We start from the raw sequence: 23,919 nt of genomic DNA, 5'->3' as shown, positions 1-23,919 counted from the left end.
GGGTGTAGCTCTGCTTTAGGATTGCATTGTAAGCTGGCATTCAAGCATTGTAAGCTGGCATTCAAGCAAGATCTATTCCTGATCAGTAAGGACTGGTTTGCTTGCAGGACTTGTCTGCTGCTGGTGTGGGGAAGGAGCGGGCTGCTAGCATCAATGAGATTTATTCACCAGGCAATAGTACAATGCCGGCTCAGCCACTTCTCCCCACTGCTGTATCCTAATGGCAGCTGTTAAAAAATGTACTCCCCCTCTGGATTGTGCTCACCTATGAGTAGCAGTGGGCAGTTCTCATCAGTGAACTCTCTACAGGCCACTGCTACTCTGCACCCAGCCTTTGCTGCCCCAGGGTGTTGAACTCTGAATTGTTTCTCCCTACCAGACTACTCCCTCCATGAAGGAAACAAAATCCAGGTTTCATTGAAAATAAAAAAGCAATGCTGTGCAGACTTATTTATTTATTTATTTATTTATTTATTTGATTTCTAAATCGCCGCTTGCCGTAGCCTCGCGGTGGTTTACACATAAAATTCTAAAACAATAAAACCGCAATAAAATCCCTATTAAAATAACAATCAGAATGGTGACCATAATCTCTCATAATCTCTCTGTTTGTTTACCCAGTGCACAGTAGTATGGTGGTGCCCCTTTACGAGGGGCTAAAGGATCACAGGGGATAAGTCATAGCTAAATGAAACCTCCAGGTTCAGAGGCAGTGTATTATTTGGGGAAAGCCATTAGTTTTATGCCCTACTTGAGAGCTTCCAGAGCTATGTGCCTGGAACAGAGCCCATCTCCATGTATTTCCCTCTCAGATGACAACCCACAAATTCATCTCTCCCAACACTCCTCCCAAATTAAATGTGCTCTCAGCCTCCCCAGGGCTGAAAATTCTAAATGTATCAGCTTCTAACTGGTGAAGAAGAAAATCTGTTTAAAATATACATGTTGTGCCACTCATATGTATGAGGCTTGGCTATTTGCCCCTCTGCTTCCAGCACATAAATTCTACCCTCCCCGCTCCCCCATTTTTTGTCCCTCTTCAGTTGACTTTAACCCAAGCAACTTCATTTCCATTTCCCCACCTTACTCTGGAGCCATCTGTCAGGAGGAGACCTCCCCTCCAGTGTTCTTCCACTCAGGTAGTCTGGTCCTAATGTCACTGTTGCTCCACCAGGCAAGCAGGAGGTCCAGTGTGTGCAATAAAGAATGGGCCACTGTTGCCTGGTCAGCAGTCTTCCACTTGTGCCCTGTGCACCCTTGCACTTCTGCCTCCCAGTTCTCCAGCATGCCTAACTGATAGGAACAGGGAGGGAGCAAGCCCTGCAAATCCTTTTCACATTCCTGCACTGGCACACTGGAGAAAATCAAATGCATTAAATCATGCCAGTTATGTGTTTGGACACCGATTTACGTGGATTCCCCCCCCCCTTCTTTTCCAATACTGGCAGTTGTCAATTTGCTGGGCACATTGAATAAGAAATCACAAGATAAGGTCCTGCTTCAAAGTGGGTCCTGCCTGTGTCAGAGCTCAGTGCTTGGCTGTTTAAAAGGCTCTTGCATAAGCATCATTGTAAAAAGCAAATGAAGGGTACAAGTTGGGCACTGGCCAAGGGCATAGAGGATCTCATTTTCTGCAAGGTGCACAGGTTTCCTTAGTAATCTCAAGGTATGTATGGCTGGGTTCCCACGCCTTTTGTTCTTCAAGTGCAAATCAATATCTTTAACAGAATGAGGAAACAAAAACTGTGCAGTGATCTTTGAAGAGTTTCCTGAATATTTTTTTCCTCCAATGGTTTATTTCTTCAATATGTTGGGCTGGCCAGGTTCTCCATAGTTATTTGATGTACTCAACTCTTTTCATTTATATAATTAAAACTTGCCAAATTATATGCGTAACTCTCCGTTTGTTTTGACTTGTAAAGAGCTATTGTATTCCCTGACGAGTAACCAATATTTCCTTCTTCTTTCTCTTGACTTAATTGCATATTTACTTCTAAGGCCCCAAGGATACCCAAGAGCTGACCAGCATATCTCTGCTCCTGGCTGAACTGCAAAGAATTCTAATTACCTTGAGTTCTTTACTAATGCTTTCTATCCAGTGCATTTTATATTATGATTATCACCTTTTCTAAATAGATAAAACTGAAGGGTGGATAATTAGGACTACCTTTTCTCACTTTATTCAAAATTAACACTAAGGATTCACCAACCATAGCTTGGGGGAAGAAAAAGCTATTAGCATATGATACTAAAATTCTCTGTAATTTTTCTTAATTCATTGGCTTCTCAGTATATACATGATTGTGAAGACTGAGTCAGAGCCATTTAAGACCCGGAATGAGCATGTTCTGGTGTTTTCTTCCATAAATGAAGGCTTTTCAGCCATTTGTAAAGGCCAGCCTGCTCTAGCTTCTGCCCTATTGACATGCCTGTGATAACAGTGGGGCTATTAAGAGAGCAAAGGATAAATGCTAATGGATGGGCCAGCTGGTGCTATACTGCCCTCTGTTTCTCGAGCCCTTGAGTTATATCTCTGCTGAGTGCTGCTGAGTTAATGCAGTCAGAGGGCTGTGGCAACTCTCTTGCATATTTGAACGTTAGCCAGAAAGGAATGCTCAAGGGGTAGGATATGGACTGGAATGGATTTTGTTTTAAATTACCCAGGGCTCCTGTTAGAGAGCTTTCAGTCATCCTGGTTTGCTGGAGGGTGCTACAGAGACTGTACTCCTCAATTTAGAAAACCTTGAGGAATAATTTATTATGCAGCTCAATTAAATATATTATGGAGACTAAGCTCCATTAATAGTAATTGAATCACCACCCTGATATTTTTAGCTGTCTCTTCTATAATCTGTCTGAAATCTTTTTCTGCTCTGTTACTTTTTATGGAGAGATTCTGAGCTATGCCAAAGAATGGCAGCTCTTGAAATAAGGAAAATAAAAATAGACATATAAGGAGAGGCTGTAATGGTACAGCTGAAATGTGTAGGTGGATATCATCTATAATTTACTGGCAGTACTGCTAGGATGACTGGCGACATTCAAAAGCTTCAGATATAACTGAGTTTGAGAAGACTTTCCTTTGCCTGCTAAGCATCAGTACATTGCCGGATAGTACATGTAGTGACAACTTTCTGATCCCAGTTTTGGTGACGGAATCTGTTTCATATCACTGATGCACAGGAAGCAAGTGTATCAAAGGCACTGTTTTCTCTTCTCCAATGGTGAAAAAGTTCTTTGTTGCAACATGACAACAATATTATTGTGAAAAAGTTTTGCCCATCTAAGTCAAGAATGTGAACGAGTCAACTTTAAAAACGTGGCAGTTTTTTTCAGTTACAGCCTGTTCATTTGTTGGATGTGGTAATGAAGGGGGGGAAGAGGAGTCTCTGGTCCAGCTGTTACTGTTCTTTGGTATTTTTGTCTTAGCAACATAGGAAACTGTCCATACTACCAGGCTGGTGAACTTCGTGGGCCACCAGACTGGGAAGCTCAGACTACAGGGGGCCTCTAGAAGCAAGTGTACCCCCAAGACACCTTGCCACGGAGCTCCATCCACAATGTCAGCAGTGGCCCCTCACCCTGGGAAGGAAGGGTGGGGAGTGGGCTGAGCTGGGGGGTGAGTGAGCAGAGTGGTGCACCATTGGCCACAGCAGGCTGCCCAGCCCCAGAGCTTTGCCCGCAGCAGTGGAAGTGGCAGCTTGTTCTGAGTCAATGGGGCAAGGAGAGGGACGGACTGGTGATGAGCAAGCAGGGCAGTGCCCCATGGCTTGGTGACAATGGCCCAAACTGGCATAATAGGTGAGGGGCAGGAATGGCTGCCTCAGCTCCTGGGGCCCATGGGGCAGCACACAGCCTTACCAGGGAAGGCCCAGCAGAGGCAGCAAAGACCAGGGGCAGCTGGCCCAAGGCCCAGGAACAGCAGAGGCTTTCATGGCTGGAGGCCTGGAGGTGCAGGCTGGGGAGTGGGAGGAAGACACTGAGGCTTGGGAAGCACTTCCCCCTGTCTCTTTAGCAACTCCAGCTTTGACATTAAATGAGGAGGACCTGCTGGGCTTCCATACACAATTTTTTGTGTCTACTCTGTACTTGGGCAGCCTTGAAGCACCTCCCAACCCACCCCCGAAGACAGTGGTCCCCAACCCCTGGTCCGGTGACCGGTCCGTGGATCAGTCGGTACCGGTCCGCAGCTCCTCCTCATCCTCCTCCCCAGCTGCTGCCTCGGGGCCTGCCCTACCACTCTGCTGCCGGTTCACCTTTGGTGCTGTTCAGCCGCTGCCACGGCTAGGGCTCCCCCTCGGCGTGGCACTGTGCAGCTGCTGCTGGCAGCGCCCCCAGCAGGCAGCGGGAAGTCAGGGGCACCGGCAGGAAAGCAAGTGGAGCAGAAGCTCAGGTGGCAGCAGCAACGTCCCTCGGCAAAAGACTACCCCCCCTCCCGGAGCGCCGTAAAATTGTCAAGCGTTGACCAGTCCCCAGTGATAAAAAGGTTGGGGACCACTGCCCTAAGGGACAGTACCTCCCCTAACTCCCAGGGGGGTAGGCCCTTGCAGCATGACAGAAACATAAAACTGACATAAGAACCCGGTGATACTAACCCATAGGAACAGAATAGCTGCCAGCACAGGGGTGATGAAGATGTGGACCAGGAACTGGCAAAGATGAGCCAGATAGGGGGAATTTGGGAAGGGCAGCATACAGATCTAATAAATAAATACATACATTAAAAAAGGAAGATGTCACATAATGCTAAAGGTCTATGCAGGTTTGCCTCTTACCTGTTCAGGGAACTTTTCCTCCCCTCACACACCTGCCTTTCCCTCTTCCTTTCCTGCTTCTTTCAGGCCAAGAACAGGCAAGTTCTTTAAAAGACTGCCACCATTCTAGGGTTTTACTGAAGAAAGCCCAGAGTACCTTCCCTGCTCACAAGCAACTCTTTCCTTAGGGTGTGTCCTGATACATTAATTAAGTAATTACAAGTAATTAAGTAAATAACAAGTGAAAGTGTGATGTTGGAAGCTACAGTGCATATCCAATGTATAGATCCTGGGTGCACGCACACACAAAGCAGTTGCTTAAATTGATAGGATTTTTAAAATTAGCAATGAAGCACCCACATGATTCAAGAGCAGGGTCTCCTGCAGTGGCACCAAAGGTGCTTATGCCTCCTGGTATCTGGTGTGCAGTTACAGAGGAGGTGCCTCTCTCTGACTGCAGTGCAACTGCTTAATCCAGCTGCTTAGCTTTCCCATTGACTCTGTTCCCAGAACTATTTCATTGACATACGGAAATTCGAAAAGATAAAGCTTGTAAAATTCCATCTTCATAGTGGAAAACACTGAGACGAAAGCCTGTGCAGAAAATGATCAATTTACTTAGTATTCACAAGGTCTTATTAATGTATTTAATTTTTCTTCCTAGTCATTCACCAGAACTGGCACACTGGTCGCATTAAATTCTGGATCAAAGAAATCCCAAATTAAGCCATTTCTTTGGCATAGTCTGCTTGTTTGGGTTTGTGTACATAACAGCTGTTCTGAGATAGATGAAGTACTCAGGCATGTCCTATTCTATAAGGAACAGCTTTATCAGAAAGACTGGTAAGGACAATCTTAGAGCTTGATGCAAGTTTTATGGAAATAACCTTTGTGCTTAAATGTTACATATCCTTTATATCTAAATGTTAATCACCTTGAAGATGCATGTCAAAGAGATTTATAATTTGTATGCCAGAAGGAGAAGCAATTTATGTATTTTGCACTGCTTCACTTTATCAATAAATTGTTTCTGCCTTTTTGGTTAGATGCATAGGCATATATTGTACCCATTAGCCTTTATTGCATTATGTTTGTTATTGATAGGAAACCCATTTCACCATTTTAAGGTGTAGTAATTTCCACAGAATTAAACAACTGCAGTGAAGCATACCATCCTTCAGAGATAGATACTTGATATCAGTTTTTCAATCCTCCTTTTATGCATAGTATAATACAAAATAATTTTGAATGTCTACAGTTTATTTTCCTCTAGAAAGCTTATTTTTAATGTCTTTGGCTTGCTTATGTCTCAGCAACACAACATTGGCTTTTTCTTGTGGGTTGTATTTACTGCATGTGTACAGAATGGTTAATTTTGTCTTACTGTGAAATTAATTTTGTATTAAAGACAAAATACATATATTTTCAATAACATCCAATGATCAGAATTTTAGTGCCAAGGAATTGATGTAAAAATAAGATCAAGATCTTCTCAAGGTCTTACAGATGTTTGGTTTGCCTAAGCCTATGAGAAAATAGAATAATGGAGAATATACAAGAATTGGCATTAGTTTATCTGTATTATGTGTGGATTATCACTTGGATTTGAAGTAGACTATGATAGAATGCTGAGGTCCAAGCATTTTTTGTTGGCAAATAACTGGTGGAAGCCTTCCATCCCAGTCCAGGTCATGGTCTGAAGGGGAAGAACAAGTTTAATCATTTTTACTAACCACAAATGCCTCCCCTACACCCCCCCTATATACCTTGCCCCACTGAAGGACACATACAGGTTGCTTATTTTCCATTCCCATGGGGGATATGAAAGCTTGGGGGTGCTGTTTGTCAGGAGAATAGATTGGGGAAGAAAATAATTATTGGGGGGCAAGACTAAGACTAACGCTGTTAGTTCCCTACAGTTTGAAAGCACTAATGTTCATAAAATCTGGTAAAGTCAATGGATGTACTCATGAAGGGATGTTTTTATAATCTAGCAACCCCTCTCAAGTTATTTCAACTAAAACATTAATACATAGCTTTTAATCTGAGGCAGTGAGTTTAACTGTAGGCAGCAATATGACACAATTCACTTTTGTTAAATGCATAAAACAAAATGCTTCAAAGCAGAACCATTCTCTGAAAAACCAGGCCTCTGATTTTTCCCCCTGCCTTTCAGTAAATGCTCAGCCCTTAGGGAAGGAGTTTGAGCATGAATGCCCCCACTTTTTCTTTTGCTACTGAAGTCAAAATTAAATTTGCTTCTCAGTTCTCAAACTTTCTTTTAATATGAGTGTTACTCTTGTGATGTTATCTGAACTTTTAAAAAGAGATTCTAGTTTTGTTAATTCATAATTTTGTAGAAAATGGGGAGAAGAATAAAAGTTGAATAAATTATTCTATAATACTTTGAAAATCCATCATCAGATCAATTCAGCAATCTTTTCTCAACTGCATAAATTGTTTAGAATGGTCCTGTTGAGGAATACCTCCTTGCCTGATCAGTGCTACTTTGGTGTAAGGTTACTACAGTGTTATGTACCCATTCCCCATACAAGACAGCAACAGTTTGATTACTTTTACACAACTGATACATTCTGAAACACAGGCTTGCATTCAAATACTGCACCTTGTTACTCAGGGGTAAAAATACAACTCATACATACCCTCCACCCTAATCACATGAGAAGTGTGAAAGCTTCAATTTATTGTCAAGTCTCAATGCAGGTGTCTTGTCAAATATCGCTAACAAAGTTATGTTCAAAATCCTACAAGCTAGGCTCCAGTAATATGTGGACCGAGAACTTCCAGAAGTACAGGCAGGATTTCGAAGAGGCAGAGGAACTAGAGATCAAATTGCCAACATATGCTGGATCATGGAGAAAGCTAGGGAGTTCCAGAAGAACATCTACTTCTGCTTCATTGACTATGCTAAAGCCTTTGATTGTGTGGAGCACAACAAATTGTGGCAAGTTCTTAAAGAGATGGGAATACCAGAGCATCTTATTTGTCTCTTGAGAATCTTATATGCAGGTCAAGAAGCAACAGTGAGAACTGAACATGGAATCACTGATTGGTTCAAAATTGAGAAAGGAGTTCGGCAAGGCTGTATACTGTTCGGCAAGGCCTTGCCTATTTAACTTGTATGCAGAGCACATCATGAGAAAGGCGGGATTAGAAGAGTCACAAATTGGGATCAAGATTGCAGGGAGAAATATCAACAACCTCAGATATGCAGATGATACCACTCTAATGGCAGAAGTGGTATCACTTCCTCTAAAGTGAAGAGGAACTAAAGAGCCTGTTTATGCGGGTGAAGGAGGAGAGTGCAAAAGTTGGCTTGAAACTCAACATCAAGAAAACAAAGATCATGGCATCTGGCCCTCTCCATTCCTGACAAATAGATGGGGAAGAAATGGAGGTAGTGATAGATTTTATTTTCCTGGGCTCCAAGATCACTGCAGATGGGGACTGCAGCAAAGAAATTAAAAGACGCTTGCTGCTGGGGAGGAAAGCTATGGCAAATCTAGATAGCATCCTAAAAAGCAGAGATGGGTCAGACACGACTTCGCACCTAACAACAACAACAATGCCTGCAAGGAAAGGGACAAGACAGAAGGAGGGAGGGAGGATGAATAAATAGAAGAAGAAGAAGAGCTGGTTCTTATATGCCACTTTTCTCTACCTGAAGGAGTCCCAAAGTGTCTTCCAATCGCCTTCCATTTCCTCTCCCCACAATAGACACCCTGTGAGGTAGGTAAGGCTGAGAGAGTCATGATTTTACAGCTCGGTCAGAACAGCTCTATCAGTTCCATGGCTAGCCCAAGGTCATCCAGCTGGCTGCATGTGGAGGAGTGGGGAATCAAATGCGGCTTGCCAGATTAGAAGTCCTCATTCCTAACCACTACACCAAGCTGAGGTTTTTCATGTCTGGATGTCACTGTATACTTTTATTATCCAGTATATTATCTCTAGAAATCTGACTTCACTTTTTGGCAATTAGTCCCACAGTTGTCACTCTGGATTTTTATCACCCACAAGGAGCTTGTTCCTTCTTTATTTTCCTGTTGTAATTGCAGCAACATATAATAGTGGTTTTCATTGCTGTCTCCTCCTGCTCTTCAGTTTATACAGATATAATAACCAAGCCTTAATAACAAAGCACTAGCAAAATGGAGCCACTAAAGCCTTGATTGTTCTCCTAGGGTCCAGGGTCTGATAATTCTATTTGAGTCCAAATAGACAAAAGTAAAAAAATGCTAGAATAGCAATATATTGCTCTCCTTTCCTTTTCTATGACCCATTATGCATGGCAGCAGCCATGTCAGTCTTCCCGTGTACCCACGGGGGAGGGAATCCCCTGGAGTATAGGTTACCCTGGCATAGTGCATACACGCACAAAACACAGGGGCTGGAAAGCCTGGAGGCAGCAGCAGTGAGGAAGGGAGCGGGGGGGGGGAGTGGGGGGAATGGGACCCCCACTGCACAATGGTGGGGAGTGGCATGCTGCTCTCTCACCATGGTTCGGGTAGGGGGACTCTCCAATTGGCTCTGCAGCTCCGCGAAGCCAATGGGGCATGCAGTGTCCCTCCAGGGACACCGTAGGCTGAGGTAAGGGCCGGGCCAAAAGGCCTGACTCTTCTGCTTATGCACGGGGCTGGCCTGTCCCAGCACCCGCGGCATCCCAGGGAATGCAGAAGATTCTGCATTCCCTTGTTGTGGGTCTTCCGTGGTGCTGCGCCGGGCCAGGGCTGGGATGGTGACAGCGGGGTGCATAATCGGGGCTGCCCTGCTGCCACCATCCCGGATTTCCAGCCCTGTGCATAATAGGTCTTTGAGACCTATTGAGGACAATGTTGTGGCTCAGTATGCAATGTATACAATGTATATGTTTATAGGTCCTAATTTTAGAGACAGTTGTGATATTGCAGCAAATAGTTCTGTGGACATTGCCCAAATGATAAAACTAACAATTCAAAGAAATCTAGGGAAAGGAAGCAGGATACCTGAAAGTGCATTTTGTGTGTGTGTGTGTGTGGGCAGAATCAATAATTTAGTTAGCAAACTGTAAAACATTTATGGACTGCCTTTACATTCCCAAGATAGCCTACCAAAATCATAAGCTGCAGCAAATTTAAAAACAAAACCTCATTGATTGGATGGTCCTATTGTCCTCCTCTTTCACACTTGCATTATTTAATTCAATTTTATCCTGCTTTTCAGCCAAAAATTGACTTAAAGTTCAATACAAAATGCTCCATGGGGGTGGCATGAGTTGAATTCATGTAGTGGCAACACAAAACAAACAAACAAACAAATTCTGGGGAGGCACAGAAGGGGCAAAGTATATTTCTGGTTGGGCAAGCTTAACAGAGATTTAAAGAAATTTCAGAAAGAAAAATAAAGTATATTTCATGGAAAAATTGCAATGCTAAATATGTTTTGCCCGAAATAAATCACACTGTAAGGCAATATTCATTTTTATATAGCACGTATTATTCAAATTCAAATAGCAGTAAGGAAAATGGCTTTCAAACAAGTTTTATCTTGTGTATCTAAATAGCCTTCTTTGGCTACTTGGATAGTCATGTACTGAGAAAGAAAGGATGGTATGCAGATCTAAAGAAGCTGAATGCATTGATTTTTATGCATTTCTGCAAAATGATTAATAGTTTCAAGGTCTAGAGTTATTGCCAGTTTTTTCAGTTGTCAGCATGGCAAAGCTGCTTAGCCATATTGTTCGTTACTTTGCCACAGACATGATAATGTCCTTTCATATTCAGTACCTAATTATATGTATTGTGAGACTATGACACACAGTCTGTGGAGTTTTGCTGAAAGACCATTTTAGTTCTAGAAGATTAAGCATTCTGTTTACTATGTCAGTTTTTGTTCATACCTTTCTAGATCTTTTAGGAAAAGTCTGAATTCTGTTTTAGTACCATCTGCATCAGTATTACTATGATGTCTTGGACTTCATTACACTAGCTCCATCACAGGTTTGTGCTGTGCAGTGCTTGATATCTATGCCAAAACACACTACGTTATTCTTTATGTAACTCATCAGTAAAGTCATCCAGAGGATGACATGACTGGAAACCAACAAACTGTTCATATATTTTCTCTTTGTAGCTATAATGGAGAACTACTGACATTTATTCCTGTTTGTCTGTGTCTTTTGCTTCATCAGCAATTAATACAAAGAAGGTAGCTTTCTGCACTTAATAAGAAGTTGATTCCAGAACAATTCTGGTCATGATGTTTAACAATTCATCTTGAGCAGAATGTGGTCTGTATGTTGCATTAAATGGAAGTTCATTTCTTTTAGGCTGGATTCTGGGATTGTGCCTTGTTATTAAGTGAAAGAGTTTGAGGACATTTCCCATTATCACTTGCCTCATTTTGCCAGTGCAATATTTTGTGTAGCATTGAACAAAAACAAGAGTGGCTACATAATGCCTATTTTCTCTTATGTTGTTTACTAGAAATTAAGTCCACTGTAAAAAAAAATACAGCGAGTGCTAGCGGGCAGTGGGTGGGTGCGGGGGGGCCCCCCTGGGAAGGAGGGAGGGAAGGAAGGAGGGGAGGTAGGAAGGCAGGCAGGCGTAGAGAAAAGGGAGAGAGAGAGGGAGAGGAAGTGAAAGAGAGAGAGAAGGGGGAAAATGAGAGTAAGTGATGGGAGAAAGAATGGAAGAAAGAAAGGCAGAAGAGAAATGGATGGATGGGAGGGAGAAAGGAGATTAAGGGGTGGATGGTTGGATAGAATGAAAGAATAAAGGAAGTTAGAAAGAAGGGCAGAAAGAGAAAGAGAACAAGCAAGAGGGAGAGCAAGAGGCAGAGTGAGAAAGGCAGAAAGGAGAGAGAGGAAGGAAGGAAGGAAGGAAGGAAGGAAGGAAGGAAGGAAGGAAGGAAGGAAGGAGGGAAGGTAGGTGTGTGCCATGAAAGGGGATGGGGCAGCGGGGGGAAGGAGGGGGGAAGGGTCTGCAGTGCGGGTGTGGGGGGAACTGTGAGGGCTTCCCCTTGGGCTCCAGCGGTTCTCTGCTGCCCGGGCAGTGGGGAAGGGCGTTCCCTCCACCCCGGGCTCCAGCCATTTCCCGCCGCCTGGACAGCGCAATCACTGGCTCTTTGAGCTGGTTGCCACGCTGCCTGGGCAGCTGGGAAGGAATTTACTTTGAATTTCTCTGTGTTTGAAACTCTCCCATGTCACCATGCAGTCTTTGTAGACTATGCTAAAGCTTCAGGGCCATTCCACACCAGGATCTATGTTGCAAATTGGTTGCTGAATGAAAAAACGCCATTTTAAATACTGGAATTCGTCATTATGCATACCTGCCTTTGTGGTAGAATCCAGTTGCGTTTCTATTGTTTCCTACAGGTTTCCGGTCTTGGCAAAAATCGCTAGCCAGGAAGAGATATTGCCGACCTTTGTCCCGCACCTGGCTGTCAATCAAACGAGCAGCCAATGGGTGGCCGTTAACATGCTCCCGAAAAGCCTCTTTCCCTTTAAGGCAGGTAAAAAAAAACGTGTTGATTCGTTGCAATGGAGAGACCAATCTAGCTAGCAGGTGGCGTTTGAGCTGCCATTTCATCATTGCCACGTTCCCCCCGAGTGAAAAAAAATACCCCCCCTCACGGGCGTGATTTTCGGCTGAAAATACAGTGAAAAATGAAGGGAAAATAAACCAGCAAATGGGGCTTTGTGGTGCTTGGTGACTTAAAACAGCTATGGGGAGGGACTGCAGCTGGGGAAGCCTCGCTGGGTAAACGAAGGCTCGCCGGTGCGTTGAACTCTGCTTTGTCTGAGAAAAAAAATGGCGATTGCTTCGCTTGGAAGATCAGGGGAGAGAGCCAGGGGGAGGGACTTTGCAGAAACCGCAACAATGGTAACGCACAGAACTTTTCCGCTAGTGTTGCAGATTGGTTGCAAGAGTGTAGCACTTTACGGAGGGTGAATCCACTTTTTGGGATTTCCCTGAAAGTGCTACAATGAAGCGCTTTTTGCAGATTGGTTTCAGGAGTGTTGCAGATTGTCTACGACGTTGTGCATAACCACATTTTTGTAGCGATTTCAATTTGCCACACTCCTGCTACAAAGAATCTGTGCGGAATGGCCCTCAGTCTTGAATAATCATCAGTAGTTCTTCCCCAGTTTTTGTACCCTCTATGAATAAATGCCTTTTTACCAGTACAGGCATTGTTTTCAATGAAATGGCGACAAGAAAAGCAAAATGCAACATTTTCTAATACACTATATTCCAATCAGGAGTGGAGTTTGTACCATGCTGGACTGAAATGTCTCCATGATTGGCCATACTTTGTTGTTGGGAAATTTTTTAGCAGTGGCCGAACTGGACTTTAGACTGTGTAGTGTCTTTTGGACTAGGTAGTTTCTTGACAAAGGAAGGCACTAAATCACAGAACCAACATCAGGGAGCTCTAAAACACGTTCTTCTTCTGAATTATCTAATTCACGGAATTCAGATTCTCTACTGCTGGATTTCTCCTCCTAGTCATTTTCAGATTCATTTACCATGACTTCAGGCTTTAAATCTGCTGTTTTTGTGAAATATTCTAAAAATCCACAAGATGAAAGTACAGAAGATGAAGCTGGATGCTTTTTATTGCAATCCATTGCCCTTGTAAAATAAAATAAAAGTAATAAGAGGCATGATTGCATTGGGATTGACTGATGAGTAAACATTCATAAGATTTCTCTGTATATATTTCTCCTTTTCCTGCCCCTAATGCATATATCCTTGATATGTTTTAAAGAAGAGTCAAGAAAATCAAAGAAGTCATCATAAATTGTGTTGATAGGCAGGTATTGCTCATCACTGAGTCAGTCAAGTAAATGGGAGTTTTAATTGAGGGATGTTTTCAGTTTTGATTATGAATGTTTTGATTATTTTGTAAATTGCCCTGAGACCACTTGCAGAGAGGGGCAGTGTATAAATGTAAATCTGATGATAATGATGATGATGATGATGATAATAATAATCCACTATATACAAAGTTTAGAGATTCAAACCTAATGCAGGTCAGAGAGTAAATAACATTTCTGTGAATTTCCAAAATAATTCTCAAAACCAAACTTAACTTCCTAAATAAAAAAAATGTAAAGGGGAAGGCATTCGTTTTAAGGAACGTTTATTATGCTAGATGAAAAGGCAGAACTACATAGCATATTCCTAAACAAACTCAAAGAGAATCACATATCAAAGCAACAGTCTTAACAGAAATTAATAGAAATTGCCTATTAATAGAAATTACCTAATACAAGAAACATGGAGAACCAGACAGTATCCTGAAGCACAGATGAGTGGTCTGTTCCAGCTAGCGGAGAGAAGCAAAACACCAGCTCTCTATGAAATCTAAAACTGACTCTAAAATCAGGTCAACAAAATCAGAGTCCAGTAGCACCTTTAAGATCAACAAAGATTTATTCACAGTGTGAGCTTTCGAGTGCATGCAATCGCCCTCAGTTATCCTACTTCCCCCCCACTTTGTATAACTTGGGATCCTTTGAACAGCAAAAGACTGGTACTTGACAGAAAAGTGAGAAAGCTTAAAGTTTATTTCTTGGGGAGGAACCTTTGAGGTCTGATTTACATCAGAGATCAAGGGACACAGGTTTGTATGGCAACTTAGAAATCAAATAGTCACTGATTGCAGCATATCATATCAAGACACTGCAGAACTAAGGGCCATTCCACACTCATTCAAAATTGCGCAATGGTTGCAAATTGAAGTCGCTACTGTTTTGCTGTTATGCACAACGTCGTTGACAATCTGCAACACTCCTGAAACCGATCCGCAAAAAGTGCTTCATTGTAGCGCTTTCAGGGAAATCCCAAAAAGTAGATTCACCCTCCGGAAAGCGCTACACTCTTGCAACCAATCTGCACCACTAGCGAAAAAGACCTGTGCGTTAACATCGTTGCGGTTCCAACAAAGTCCCTCCCCCTAACTCTCTCCTCTGATCTTCCGGCGAAGCGATCACCATTTTTTTTTTCTCGGAGTGAGCGGAGATCAATGCACTGGCGAGCTTTCGTTTACCCAGCGAGGCTTCCCTGGCTGCAGTCCCTCCCCAGAGCTGTTTCAAGTCACCAAGCACGAAGCAACACAAGCCCCTTTTGCTGGTTTATTTTCCCTTCATTTTTCACTGTATTTTCGGCCGAAAATCGCACTCATGCGGGGGGGGGGGTTTCACTCGGGGGGAGCGTGGCAACGATGAAACGGCAACTCAAACACCACCTGCTAGCTAGATGGGTCTCTCCGTTGCAACGAATCAATGCAGATTCGTTGCATCGTGTGTGTGTGTGTTTTTTAAACCTTCCTTAAAGGGAAAGGGGCTTTTCGAGAGCATGATAACGGCCTCCCATTGGCTGCTTGACGGCCAGGGGCAGGACAAAGCTCGGCAATATCGCTTCCTGGCTAGCGATTTTTGCCGAGACCGGAAGCCTGTGGGAAACGATAGAAACGCAACTGGATTCCACTACAAAGGCAGGTATGCATAATGACGAATTCCACTATTTAAAATGGCGTTTTTTCGTTTCGCAACCAATTTGCTACTTAGATCCTGGTGCGGAATGGCCCTAAGCTTTGACTTCTCTCCTGATGGGACACAACAACATGACAGATTCTATCCTGGTTGATACCATTGAGGGTTCATAAAAACCAATACAAGCTCTAATCTACTCCCACCCTTAGCAATTTCCCATCCCAAGACTGCTTGCTGGCATCTTGAAGTGTATGTCCATAGTACCTTCAAAGAGCCTTTGTTGACTTAATAGCTTCAGGTGAATCATCAACAGCCTAGATAAATAATGTGGATGCTCTTGTACATGTGAAACTTGGCTTTCTTCCTTCAAGTAATGACGTGTCCACCAGTGGGGTGGCATTTGGGGTGGCAAGTACCCTGTTTTGGGTGTTACTGCCCCCTCTGCAAATATGGGGGGGTGTACCTGTTTGCTTCCTGCTCTCCTTTTGACAGTTTCATTTCTGATATGTGAAATCTGGAAAGAGGAAGTCTATATATCAAAAAGTACAATACATGTAGACTACTCCCCGTCCTCCAGTGTCAGAACATCTGTTATCCCAGGAGCCAGATGATAAGGAATATAGTTGAATAATCATGATGTCACCAACCAAAGCACCCAGAAAATTATACAGCGGTTTACTCTAGAAATGACAAACATGGAAGAAATGGAGTTACTCTAATAGTCTAGCAAGATATAGAATAATCAGGAACTATATATAATGCAAAGCCTGACTAAATAATATCAATCAGACTTCATGAAAATGCCATCATTCAAGTTTATGCCCCACCTACAGATATTGAAAAGGAAGAAATTGAAAGTTTTATACCAATGTCCTGGAAGAAATAGATCACACAGCTAAAAATGTACAAATAATCATAGGTGACTGGAATTCAAAAGTAAGAAACACGTTGTTGGAAAATTTGTGCTAGGAGACAACCGACCAGGAGATTGTATACATGGCATCACCAGACGGCCAATACAGAAATCACTAAATTACATAATTGGAATCAGAAGATAGAGAATCTCATTTCTGCCTGCTAAAACAAGACCAGAACTCATTGTGGTACATACCATGAATTGCTAATATCAAAAATTTAAAAAAAACAAACCCTGAAGCAAAACACAAAAACATTCATAGTGCCAAAATATAACCTAAACAACATTCCTGAAGAGTTTAAAGACCATGAAAGGAACACATTGTCAATACAAGGTTCAAGTGAAAACCAACTGAAAAAATTGTGGGATGAAACCAGGAATATTGTGAAGGAAGAATGTGCAAATACTATTCCTGTAGCCCTTTTTTAAATGAAGTGCTTAGATGGAAGACTGATGAAACTCTTAAAATTTCTAAAGATAACCATCACCAGAAAAAGTAAAAGGTGGCAGCCAGATTCAGAAATTAAGATTCGGTGTTCCAGCAACTGGTATATTGAAACCGAGAGAACTATTATAATAACCAGTTCACAAAAATAAAAGACAAGTTTTATCAGGGTGGGATTGCAGCACTTCTGAGCACTAGTCTACATTGCTGCTAGGGGTGCCTTCCTGATGGGCATGGGAAAGGAAAGAACAGGAGGCCCGATGTGTCCACACACTTCTGAGGGGTGGCTTCTGGTGTGGGTAAGGCTTTGAGGTTGAGATGACAATTCTCCCTGTTTGAGCGGCACCTGTGTATGAAGGGAAACATACAGTGGAGCAGCCATCTACGTTTCTCGTTGCCAGCTTGAAGTGCATTTGGTGATCTTGGCACCTCGTTTGGCACTCTGATGCGGCAAGGTGGACCCCAGGTGGCAGTATCCAGACCTTCTTTTCCTGATTGAGGATCATGTCAGAACCTCTGTATATTGGGAGAAGCACTTTGTCAGTGGTATCAGGGCATTTTGCTCCTGCAGGGGAAAGGGTTTGGTCGTAATATGGGATTATTCAATACTCAGGTTGGTGGGGGCTCTCTGTCTGCTGCTGCGTTTGGTACAGGGGCAGTGTTGCCAGCTGCTGAGGCAAGCAGACTAGTGCATGGGCATCTCCCTGTCCCCCTCCCTTGTCAGGTGTCTTATGCAGGCTCTGACGCACCTATCCATGTGGTCTATTGCAGGGGTAATCAACCTGTGGTCCTCCAGATGTTCATGGACTACAATTCCCATGAGCTCCTGCCAGCATTTGCAAATGCTGGCAGGGGCTTATGGGAATTGTAGTCCATGAACATCTGGAGGACCACAGGTTGACTACCCCTGGTCTATTGTTTGTTTCCATATTGTATCCATATTGTATTCATACATTCACTGCTCACCTCCTGCCTCTCCCCCTTCCAGCTGCAGGGGTTGGTTGTGGGAGATGCCAAGGCCAATGTGGCTTATTGCCACTCTTGTTAGCCAAGGAAGGAAGGGAACTGGGGAAAGGGTGCTTTGCTTACCTGTTCAAGTGTAGCTGCCCCTTCAGTCCTGACAGAGGCTGAAAGCTGGGAGTGGTTAGCCACATAATGTGGACTTTGCTCTCCATGTGCTCTGTTCCTGCCAAGTATTTGCCCAATGGTGCTAAGTGCTCTGTCTGTGCATTGCCTGCCACTGATATGCATGTGTACTTGCTCTAAAATGGCACAGATGGGAGCTGTCAGGCAGCATTCTATGCCATGCACCCTATCACTTGAGTTGTGGGGCCACTTCCTGGAACCATTTGTAAAGTGAGAGAGGGATTGGATGTGGACTTAGTCTGAGCTGGTATCCTGAGCTACTTGAGTATTATGGGTGTGGTCGCAGCTGTGACGAGAAAGTGAATTTGGAGTTACCATGGCTACCAATGGACTATGCTGGCATTTTTGCCAGTGCATCTTTACAACTGTTCTGAGGGGGCGTTCCTATGTTGAGATGCCCATGCTTATGTTGCGTCAGTATTTTGCACTGTCACTGCTTTGGCATGTGGCTACCGGACAGCTGCACAGGTGGAACTGAGTGGCGCAGTGCTGGGTTGAGTTATGCCAGCAAAAGAGTCAGTCAGCCGCTTGTGTCAAGTTCACCCCCCTCCCTTTAGGATTGCACTGCAAAGCAAGTTGTGGAATTAGATGAATTATTTCTGTTTGGATCTGAGAGTGCTGAACTTTGTGAATGAGGATCCGCCATGTAAGAATCTTCCTGCCACCAGTTATATCTTCTAAGACTTTGTCCAAAGCTGTTTCACATAGCCACTTCCCTTCATAGTTGCCAGTCCTCTTGGAATATTTTTTTTCCATTTCTTCATGCGGCTAGAGTTTCTTTTCTTATTTATAAAACATTTATTTCCTTTACGAAGTCTATATGGGAGTGTTAATGACCTCTGGTCATGTTTTTTCTGAAAGAGCATGTTCCTTTCTGGAAATCCAGCTGTATAAATAACTAGAAGTGAAAAGAAAATACTGTGGTAATGCCATGAGCTCACGTGCTTGTGCCTTTGGCACAGTAACAGTATATAAGTACAGGCTGATGCACTCTCTAAGTACATTTAAATGATATGGTGACCACATAGAATGCTTACAGAAGCAAGTACCTTTTGTACCTCTGTGGTGCTTAAATTGGGCTTACTTCTGGTCATCCTGTGAACACTGTGGAGTAAGGCCCAAAGAAGTTAGCATATTCTAACATACGTTGGTTCCAGTAATTACTTCTGACTCCAAAATACTCCACTGATTATTTAATTTTAGACCAATGTTTATCCTTCTATCTCAAAATATCTAGGTTGGAATCAGTACTGGGCTTGATGGTCCTTGGAGAGGCTGCCAAATTAAACATGTCCTGCTTGAAAGTTTTAATGGACCTAGTGAGAGATTTTATTTCAGGCTCTATGCCTCTTCAGAAGCAGGTAAGTGCTAAACTAATTTAGATGTAGGAGGGCAATGTGTTTGCAGAAAACACTAAGTTGGATAGAAGCAAAGCATTTATTTTCTTTACTGTCCGTCCCTGAAGTTTATGTTGGCCTCAGTATCCCAAGTTGGAAGGACGAATAAACACACCAGTTCTTGAAATGTAATTCTCCTGAAGTTTAAACATCTTATGGGTGGTTTATGGGTGGAATTCTCCCTGCCCCCCTAATTGTTGTGAGATTAAAGCTGCAATCCTAAAAATACATTCCTAATTGTAATCCCCATTAAATAAAATGAAATTTAGAAATAACGGCAGGATTGCTTCAAATTCAATCCTATGCATGCTTTCTTGGAAATAAGCATCAGTGAACAGTGTTTCTTACTTGTAAGTAAACATGCAAGTAAGTAAAGAAGCCTGCATACAGAGAGGAACAGTCTAAAAATAAAAATATAATAATAATAGGCATTAGCTGTAAAAATATATTGTAAAGAATATCTCAATCTGTTCTGATACAGAGAACTTTTGACTGATCTATAGCCATGTCACTTATGGTCCATAATTGATTGAAAATTTATATTTTTATCTACAGCCACAGAGTAACATGGTGAAACACTCATGCTGGCAGTGGCAAGTGGGGTACATATACACCAATATACTCAGAGAAATCTGTTTACGTGGTATCACTGCAGATTTGCAAAAAACAGCTTTTCTTGGATTCTGTGATTGTGGAGAGAAATTTAAAGATGTCAAGGAGTTAAAAGGTGCAAGCCTTCTTGATCTTTTGCACTACTACCCATCAGTTGGTGACAGTAAGTATTAAATCAGAAAGTTCACTTGTGTGTGTGTTGCTATGTGGAAGGATATCTTGAAAATGTCTCATTCAGGAATCCACCCATGGACTAAAACAGTATTCCCAAAGCTTTGTGTATTCTTATAAGAGATGCTGTATAATTTGATGGGCTTGCAGTTGGAAGCATGATGAGTAATGAAAATAATATGAGGAATGCTTGAAACCTCTTTAAAAGACTTTGACATTGCAGTATCAAATAAGAAGTGGTATTTTTGTCATGTCAAGTGGTACAGATTGTTCCATTAAAGGTTCTTGAAATTTGTCTCAGGTAAGAAAGCAATGTTAGTTTTCCAGTGGATTACTCAGCAACCGACACAAGGCTGGATTTTGCATGCTTCAGCAATTTAGTTGTAACTTGAGGTCCTTCACCAACTGTATAGCAGTGCTCTTGTAGGACACTTACAGAATATTAAGTCTCTTTTTGCTTTTCAAAGCCTCTTCTCATCCTGATGTAGAGGCCAAAACAAGTAGCATATTGATTTCTCTTATGATATATACTTGTGAATGTTCCACAGGAAAAATAGTGTGGGGGTTTTTTGCAGTCCTTTTTTGCAAAACCATATCTCCCTTTCTAGCACCCGTCAGAGAATAAAACTTTGGTTTAAAGGTGCCACTGGGGTCAAACTTTGTTCTGCTGTTTCAGACCAACATGGCTACCCACCTGAATCTATGTTCAAAATGAGACAATCTTCTGCCCCAAATTGCCCACTATCTAAAATTCTGAGAAGGGAGAAGGAGACCCACCTACAAAGGAGAAGGATGGAAGGAATGGAGAAACAAGGGTAGCAAGCAAGCCAACAAAGTGAGAGGAGGAATGGGGAAAATAAGGCTGCCAATGAATGAATATGAGCGCTGCAGTAATATGTCTCAGTTAGGGATGTGGGTTGAATAGGTTGGGCCAAAGGTTTCATGGAAACCTTTTTAGATCAGTTTTAAAGAACAGAGAGGGATGTAGAACTGCAGAAATGTTGCATAGACATCTCTACACATAAGGAGCAGAAAGGAAAATTTAAAAGTCTTTCATGGTATGTTATTTATGTGGTAATTTGGAGACCCAGTATAGCGGAACAGCTTCCTCCACAGGGTGAATTTCTTATTGTGCCTTATTGTGTCTGCTCCCTTTTGGTGGAAGCCCAAATACAGGTAGTCCGATGTTACTTGTTTCTTTGGGTAAATGCATCAGTGTATAAATAGTGCAGGCATGTACTTGAAATGAACCATGACACATTTGTGGTAGAACACAGATTCTTGTCAAGCACTCTAAACCAACCTAACCTGCACAAATCAATTTAGGACAAATCACCAGCTCCTCATTAACTACAGAGAACAGGACTGCAGTGACTAACCTGACATGATTAGATACCCGTAAACCGACCGAGCTCTGAATTTCAGTCAAACTAGTTCAGTGAACGCCCACACTGCTTGAGTCATGGCAGGTTCTTTAACTGCATTAGGAAAATTATTCCTGTTGATGAGCATAGTTTTGTTCTTCAGGGTTTGGTTTACATTTGTGAAAATCATACACTGATTCTATACCTGTACTAATCCCAGTTTAGTATCAAATAAATGATAGAGAAGATCCATGCTGTGGAATAAGCAGAAGCTAGTGTGGGGGGGGGTCTTTTTTTTTTTTTTTTTGCCAGAGGAATGGTGCAGGAGGGGAGATGAAACATGTATTCTTCCAGCACAGCTGCACCAGTCAAATCCTTAGTACTTGTATTTCATTAAACATGAATTTAATGTGTAGTTTGACCCTTATGTCAGACTTCCATCCAACCAAGATGTTATTCTTGTTATGGATCATACAGTGTAAAATTTACAAGACCACAACAAAGACAGCTAAGCAGCAAGAGGATTTATTTAGGATACATGTTTGCAAGCATGGAGACAAAGCCAATTGGTGCATTCTCTGAAGTCTGCATCAGTGCAGCTCATTTTTAAGACCTTGATACGTCATCATGAGGTATCCTGACGCTCAGTCCCTCACTGTCCCTTTGACCAATCAGGTCAACGACGAAGGGCGTACAATCTGACCTATCATGGATGGCTATATATCTTATTGCAATTTTCTCGCTCTATGTTTCAAAGAATACATTCCTTTATATGGAGGGATGCTACATTCAGGAGCTATCTGCTTTTGACAAACTCAAGGTTACTTTTAGAGACAAAGAAATAACTATACACATAGTGCCACAATGAACTCAAGATACATTCTGCCTGACCTAAAAATAAACCATAGACAGACTGTGTCTAAAGTGTGTTCCACAAATCTGTATTTGTGTTCTCAATTGTGTTCCACAAATCTATATAATCTATATCATTCTCTAACCCAGAGGAAAATATCATTTGTGTCCTAAGTATACTTGAAACCAACTTTTATTTTGTATAAATCCATATTTGTTGGGAATACTGTTTGGTAAAATTAATCTTGTTAATTTTTCCTGTAAGTACTCTGGCACACTTATTTTTTTATCTACTGTGCTTGATTTAGTATGACATAGAGGAATACTTGCACTGCGTGTGAAATACCAAGCTTTCTTTTTCAATCCATTTAAAAATTCTGGATATGTTCCTGCACTCCCTGGAGAATACAGTCAAAATTCTTTTACACATTCTTTGTATCTCTTTTTATGGTAAGGTAACAAGCTTCATGCTCTTCTTGTCAAAGCTTAGAGGAACTTTCATCCTTTTCTCTGCATCTTAACAAGAAATATACTACACAAAAAGCCTATTATTAACCTTGCCTTTTTCCATAATAGTCCTATGCTTCTTAAGAGATCTTCCCACATAGCAATGTCAATGACATCTGTCATAAAAGTAAAGCCAAATATATGTATGTCTGATTTTGAAGGCAGCTTCTAAAAAGCTTTGCCACTGCTACTGTCAGGTTTCCAAAAATGTTACCAAAAATCAGCATTGTAGCTATATTTCTGACCTGGATACATAAAATTTTTATGTTTATCTTTTTGAGGCATGCAAGAAATGTATTAAGTGGAAAGGGGGGGGGAGGAGATTGAAGTCAGTTTCTACACTCTTGCCAAAATATCTTCCCACATCTTTCCCACCGACACACAGCAATAATGTCCATACCCCCCCCCTCACATAGTTGAATGAAAGCCTTGGTGTAGAAAGGCAGCCATGCTGGGTGGAGGGACAATCATAGTGTCTTGTGCCATGTTGTGCCCTCTCTGAGAAGAAGCTAAATATGTGCTTTCCTGCTGCAGTTTGCAGATGCTTCCAAGCCAAAAAGTCAGTTAATAAAACATGATGTTTCTTGTCCATTTCACTTGCACTGCAAAAAACAATGAGTTGACAAATCACCTTCATAACACTATGATTGGGGAAAAGAACAGAACACTTCTGAGTGGGGTATGAAAAACTTGAACAGAATGTCAAGATAAGGTTTTGTTAAGGTTGTTTTCAGTAAGTGCCAAACTACAGTTGGCTGGGAATGGAGAATCCGCTTCTGCTTTTCACATGTCTTTCCAGTCAGTTATAAAAGAGCTGGACTCTGCCCCCTTCTCTGCCTTTTTTTTTTTTTTTACTGTACTGAGACATATTTTCTGTCTAGTCTCACTTCTGGTATCAGGTTTTGTTTCCCCGACAACCTTACTTCATTGTGGCAGGGAGGGTGAGATCCAGAACAGGAGAATACAATAATAAAAAAATGTATTCATCACGTCTACTTTACTATGGTCCTTTATTTACATGCCGCCCTTTCCTGTAGGGAACTAGCATAAAATGTGAAATCATACTTTAAAACATCACTAAACATAGTACAGCTCAAGTTGACAACTCACTTCCTACCTGTTTCGTAGGGAGAGAGGAAGATATATATATTCCCCCAGCAGAAGATGGCCCTCAGCAAGGAATGGCCTGCCCTGGTAGTTTAGCCCCAATCAGCAAGGAGCCCTCAGCCAGGAAGGGCTAATAAGGAGATCAGCTCT

At 42.2% G+C, this 23,919-nt stretch overlaps 1 protein-coding gene across 6 annotated transcripts in view; it reads left to right on the top strand.

Annotated features, from left to right (window-relative positions):
• TMEM232 (transmembrane protein 232) overlaps positions 1-23,919 on the top strand; it is a 190,601-nt gene that overhangs the window by 56,820 nt on the left and 109,862 nt on the right. For all 6 annotated transcript variants that reach the window (XM_077347759.1, XM_077347756.1, XM_077347757.1 and 3 more), the window contains 3 exons: positions 5,419-5,597; positions 18,997-19,120; positions 19,712-19,931. In XM_077347759.1, coding sequence (XP_077203874.1) covers positions 5,419-5,597; positions 18,997-19,120; positions 19,712-19,931 — 523 coding nt within the window. The remainder of the gene's footprint in view (positions 1-5,418; positions 5,598-18,996; positions 19,121-19,711; positions 19,932-23,919) is intronic.

This window comes from Paroedura picta, chromosome 7 (genome assembly GCF_049243985.1).
Source record: "Paroedura picta isolate Pp20150507F chromosome 7, Ppicta_v3.0, whole genome shotgun sequence".
In the NCBI taxonomy this organism is placed as follows: domain Eukaryota; kingdom Metazoa; phylum Chordata; class Lepidosauria; order Squamata; family Gekkonidae; genus Paroedura; species Paroedura picta.
Note: the sequence above shows the minus strand (reverse complement) of the source record. Positions and strands in the feature narration are given on the sequence as shown.